Source organism: Petaurus breviceps, unplaced genomic scaffold, assembly GCF_028583685.1.
Source record: "Petaurus breviceps papuanus isolate PSGF00001 unplaced genomic scaffold, PetGlider_PUasm1.0 220, whole genome shotgun sequence".
NCBI lineage: Eukaryota > Metazoa > Chordata > Mammalia > Diprotodontia > Petauridae > Petaurus > Petaurus breviceps.
In genome coordinates this window covers 147,891-153,997 of record NW_027185876.1, presented here as the reverse complement: position 1 = coordinate 153,997, position 6,107 = coordinate 147,891, and the positions used below count along the sequence as shown (strand labels likewise).

The following is a 6,107-nucleotide window of genomic DNA, read 5'->3' as shown; positions in this document are numbered from 1 at the left end:
AGCTCAGGACATTTCAATTTTTTCCTCTTTTTTATAAGGAGACTTTTTATGCTAAATCTGCTAGCTCAATAATCATTACAGAATCACTTTCAGATTTACTGGAACCCCTTGTAGCAAAGATCACTATAAGATGGAAATGATACCATGGGCATTTTCTGAGTAGACAAATCCTTACCGATCTTGTAGGACAATTTCTCTTTTCCAGAGTTAGACTATAGATGAAATTACCCAATAAAAACATTGTTATTCCACATTTATGTTTACGTGTACCAAAAATTTACAAGACATTTACTAACTTAGCCCTGAAATATCAGCAATGACGAAGTATCCCCCTTCAGGGACTATGGGTTTCAGTCCAATGCTTTGGAGTAACTGGACCATCCGATCACGCTTTGCTTCCAGTTCCCGGGGCAAAGAAGAAAAGTAGCATTCTGGATCACCCAAGCGTTTAATGTCAAACCAAAAAGCTCGAGCCAAAGCCTCCTGTATTTTAAAGGTTCAAAAACAGGGAAGAAATAGATGATTTTCCCCATTAATTACTGTAATGCAAATTTAATAAGAGAATCAATATCATTCCTAATAAATGGGTCAATGATTACTTAATCAAGCAGATAGGAGAAGTTCTTTTTTTGGTGTTAGCTGAGGTTAATATTTCTGTAGACTTTGGCTTCTACAAATTTTTTTTTACTTGTTATGAGTTCATCTGTGTTTAATTTTGCCTAGTATGGAGGTTATGGATGTGAAACTGTCATATTAAGTTTTTACACAAAAATGTTTCCCTCTGGAATGCAAATGATACCAAATTATTTTCTAATAAGATGAATTACCAAATGACTCTGATTAAGGGTTGGAGTAACAAGGGTAGGAATTGTTTTTTGTTTTTGCTTTTTTATCCCTAGCTCCTAGTACAGGCCCTGAAACGCAGAAGGCATTTAATACATGTGTGTTTAATTGAACTGACTGGAGAAATAATAACTGAGGTTGATGGCTCCCAACCCATGTGCCAAGGACTTTGGTTGTCGGGCTGTGGCATATTTGTACAGGGCTTGTGAATCCTCCTACCCACCAAGAACTGCCATTTTGATGTTTAGTTCCAAGAAAATAAACCCTCAATAATGCTTGTTTTTATTTGTTAAGTGGATGTAGCTGCTATTGTAATGAATAACATAAATACATTTCAAAATGTCAATGAATTAATAGGAATCTTTTGTCATTTTGTATTTTATCAGTCAATGGATAGTAACAGTACAATTTCTATTATAGGGGGGAGTCTATATAAGATTTATACTTTAAAAAGTGGACCTTATACCTGAAAAGGTTGGGAACCACTGGCCCTGAGCATACACCAACACATAGAATATATTCTTATGTGGAAGATGAAAAGTGTGCCTCAGCCTTCCTTCCAACTTCATGGGAAGAGCTGTTTGCACATTCAGGAAGGATGGAGAATTGAATTGTTGAACAGGAAGGCAGCAGCTGTTATCAATAAACCTGACCCAGCTACTAGCCTCTTTTTTTCCCTCTGAAACCACCTATAGCCAGCCTACAAAAATCCAGGCTCCTAGGCACCTGGCATTTCTCAAAATGGTTCTCTTGTACTATAGAAATAATTGTGTGGTAAGGAGAGAGCTCTAAGAAGCCAGGTCGGACCGCAGAAGAGTATATCTCTGTGGAGTATTTCACAGGACCCTAAATAAATACTTAAAAGGATCATTGAGCAGTGCATCCTATGTCTGGAGATTTGACAGCTTTGGGCTATAGGGCTTGTATGACCATTTACAGAGATGTAGATCTAGGAAGGATCTATTGAGCCATCAGGGAAACAGACAGATTTCAAGTCCTTGCAGTAGTGAGTGGGAAAGGGGTGGTCAGTCAGAGGCTGTGGTCCCTCAAGGGAAGCAGTACAAGTTGCCATGTCCTGTCCTTGTGATGTGGCACCCTTCACCACCTAGCACAGTCAGTGAGTCTGGAATAAGGACTTATAGGAATGAGCCCTAAGATCAGACAAGTAGAAACCAACCAAGACCTCACTTTCCCAAGATATGCCCATAAGGGGGTCATTGGGTCTGGAGTTTCCAGTGCAGAAGTCTTAGTCACATTTCCAGTGCAGAAGTCTTAGTCACAGGTTCTAGTGTCATTAGAAACAAGATACCATGGGGAAAAGGCCTGTGAGTGGCAGTCAAAGTAGTGCTGAGGGTATGGATGGGGCTCTGCAGAATCCCCAATGCCCTTCCAGGCTCAGCTCTTCTGCTGCCTCCTACAGGGAGCCTTCCTGATCCCCTTAGTCTTTGCTTTCTCCCTTATCTTTCTTAAATTATGACATATTTGCTTATCTGTATGTATATTGCATCCTCCCAGGAGAATATACATTCCTTGAGAACAGGGACTGTTTTTCATTTTGTTTTTGCATCTCTAGCCCATAGCAGAATACATAGTATCCTGTGGGTGCTTAATGAATGCTTGGTGGATTGGATAAAATCATTAATGCTTTTCTTGTGAGATCTATGGACTATGAGGAGAGATGCGGACCAGACAATGGTAAAATAAATACATCTGGACGTGGCTCAGCCGACATTTGTAGACCCCGCTACATGCCAGCGCTTTGAAGGCCTCTACCTTGAAGAAGTGTATACTCTCCTGGGGGAACCAACATGTGCACAGATAAGTTAAAAAATTGACACACCCATACAAAGATGGATCCAACATAAACATACATTGTATATGTAAAGACAGGTTTTTCTTTTTTGAAATTGACTTGTGATTTTACTGGTAGAGGGCACTTCTGATGAAGCAGCTTCACCAATGCTGACTGGCCCTTGCCTTTCAACTACAGACTTAGAGAGTTGCCCCAGGGCACTGAGATTCAGTGCCACACCCCGAGTCACACGACCAGTATGTGGCAGAGTCTGGACTCAAACCCAGGTCTTCCTGGCTCCATGGTCAGCCTTCTGCCCTCTACATAGTAACACCTCTTGTACAGAATGTCACAAAACATGTACAAAGTAAATACAAAGGTTTTTAAGGGGAGAGCAGGAATCAGTGAAGGGCCCATCACGTGCCAGGTGCTAAGCTAAACCCTGGGGATACAAATGATATACAGCAATACACAATTATTAAGCACCTACTGTGTTCCAGGCAGTGTGTTAAGTTCTGAGGGATACAAACAGAAAAAGAGACTGTTCTTGCCCTCCAGGAGCTTATATTCTGATAGGGGAATGCACAAAAGGGAAACTGAAAAGGGGGTGGTTCGTGGGAAGATGATGATGATGTTGGAGCAGCTGGTGGCCAGTGAAAAGATGCTAGGAGGGGAGTTGTGGGGGGAGCTCTTTGCTCTGCTCCCTGGCCTGCCAGATGGGCAAGAGCGGTGCAGGGGGCTGATGAGGTGACAGTGCCAAAGCTGAAGCAATATCTCTGATGCTGACGTTGTGGGTAATGCTTCATTCTGGGAGAGGCATGATGATGATGGTGATGATGGCGATGATGTTGTACACAAAAACAAAAGTGAAAACACTTCTTGCCCCTAACATCCTCGTGGGGGACACAGATGGATCCCATGTAGAAACTGGCAGTTGATCTAAGCCCTGAATTGACCCAAGAATTTTATGGAGCAGGTGAGGAAGAAGAGCATGGCAGACAGGGAGGACCCTGGTCCAAAGGCACAGAGGTAGGAGATGGGCACTGTCTATGAGGAATAGTGAACAGGATAGGTTTGCCTGCAATGTAGACAACACAAGGGACAGTGATGTGAATTCTGGAAAGATAGGCTGGGGGTCAGATTATGAGAGGCTTGAAATGCCAAACAGAAGAGTTTGTATTTTATCCTGAAGGGGCCGGGAGATGTGGGAGATTCTCTGTGTTCCAGGAATATCTGCATGGGATACAGATGGGAGAGGGGAGAGACAGGAGACAGGGAGACCATTTCAGAGTCTCCGACTGTAATCTAGGCAAGAGGCTGGGAGAGCCAGGACATAGAAGGAAGGGGAAAGATGGTAGAAGGTAGAACTAGCAACCAATCAGATAGAGGGAGAGGGAAGAGTGAAGGATAACGTAGGTTGCAAACCTGAGGGACTGGGAATATGGTGGAAACTTTCCGCTGATGCATATTGGCACCTTGGCTGGGGCAATGAGAGATTTAGCAACATGCCCAGGGTCACACAGCCAATGTGTGTCTGAGGGAGCACTGGAACCCATTTTTCTAACTTTGAGGCCAGTTCTCTATATGCTATGCCAAGTTGTCTTTAAAAAGGGTAGAATCTTTAAAGAGGAAAATTTAGATGTGATATCAGGAAAAACTTCAAAATAATGAGAGCTTTCCTAAAGTGGAATGAACTGACAAGGCAAGCATCAGCTTTCCCTTGACAGGAGACTTTCGAGCAAAGAGTCAATGGCCATTTGTTGGGAAGTTACGATGCTGGAGGAGATATTTTTTGTTCAGGTTGTGGGTTAGATTACATGGGCTCTTGGGTTATTCCCAATTCTGAAATTCTGTGATTTGGGATTTTACTCTCTATGCTTTGGTTGTATTTGTTATTACTAGCATTAAAATAAAATTATTGTTTTTAAAAAGGATATGACCAGATTAGTACTTAACATCATCTAAACATTATATTTGTATTAACAGCCTAAAATTGCTTTCATTTTTAAAAACTGACCACATAACATGGTACCCTTATTTTCATACTGTGGGAACTGATTGAAAGTGACATCTTTCCAATGCTGAGCTTTTGAGTCTAAAAATAGAGCTTTAATTTATCTCTAACTTTCATTTTGTTGGTTTCTATCTGGCCTGCTGCAGTGATTTGAAATGTTGATTCTATCACCTAAGATAATACCTTCCTTACCTAACTTCCTGTGTTCTTTGAATTTGAGAAGCATGCCACCCATGATCTCATTGTTAAATGAAATTATATAAAATTGTTGGTAAATCTTAAAAGAGCTACATAAATGACAGTTATAGTTATTGTTCTTTTCTTACGAATATTTTCACCCAAGTTATCAATTAAAAAGGTGTTGAAAAGGAATCCAATGTAAGTGTAACTAACAGGCCTTAGAAAAATATTTTAAACTCTTGTTAAAAATCAGCATTTTAAAATAGAAATTTTTCCATTAAGGATTTTTTTTTAGTGATGGGTGGGCTTTTTTCTGCCCCTTAGAAACAAATTCATTTTTCAGTGAAGACACAATTCACAGAACAGCTAACAGCCAAAAACTAATACTTTGGCTATGGAAACATTTTTTAGGAAAAATCTTTTTTTGTATATAAGTAAAATATCAAGGATTTACTATGAAAACATTGTTACAGACGTTGATAATGTTCCCTAAATTCCCCAAATATATGTAAGTTGAACTCAAGTTGGGGTGAAGTGTTACTTACGGCCTTGGAGGCAAGAACTCAACTATTTAAAATATGTATTACACCAAGTGCTGGCTTCAAATAAAAAACATTCATCATAAATTCCCATTATTTACTTACCTGTAAAGGAGTTGCACAAGTATAAATGGCATTTTGTTGTACAGTCTGCATTTGTCTTATGAGATTCTTAGGACCAATAGACCAACCAAGCTAAGAAAGGAAACAGCGAGGGCAGATATAAATAATCTACTGGTTAATAACTAATTTAAGAGAATAGAAAATTTTAAAGTTGTATGCAATTTACAAATTTACAAACACGTGGTGAAGACACAAACACTGGAATTGGGAGTCATTTTACCACTTCCTTTTTAAGTAAAAGTCTATCTTTTCTAGCTTCACTGACCTTAAGCCTTTACAAATTTTGGGCCAAGAAGACTGTCTTAACAGGAGGATGAAGGCCCAGTCCCCCATATACCTGCCCTTGCAAAACCACTAAACCTATAGAAACTACAGTTAAGTGACCTTTTATGCCCCAGCACTGAACTAGGGACAACAGAAAAGAGGTCCCATCAGCAATGCTAGTGTCAGGATAGTAGCCTTGAAGGGCAACCAAAAATGGTCCAGGATATGGGTGGCCTCCAAGGCTTTGTCTCTAGAGGCAGCAAGAGGACAGGAGGGCAGGGGCTCTTGAGAAAGTCCCAGGGTAGTGTATCAGCAATGCCATATTCACAATGCCTATAGAGATTACAAATAT

The 6,107-nt window shown here is 40.4% G+C and overlaps 1 protein-coding gene across 1 annotated transcript in view; it reads right to left on the bottom strand.

Moving 5' to 3' along the window:
• The window catches only part of KYAT3 (kynurenine aminotransferase 3), a 71,556-nt gene that overhangs the window by 22,229 nt on the left and 43,220 nt on the right, over nucleotides 1-6,107 (bottom strand). The window contains exons 10-11 of the mRNA XM_069094504.1: nucleotides 5,474-5,563; nucleotides 297-483 (exon numbers count right to left, since the gene is read on the bottom strand). Of these exons, the coding sequence (XP_068950605.1) occupies nucleotides 297-483; nucleotides 5,474-5,563 (277 nt within the window). The remainder of the gene's footprint in view (nucleotides 1-296; nucleotides 484-5,473; nucleotides 5,564-6,107) is intronic.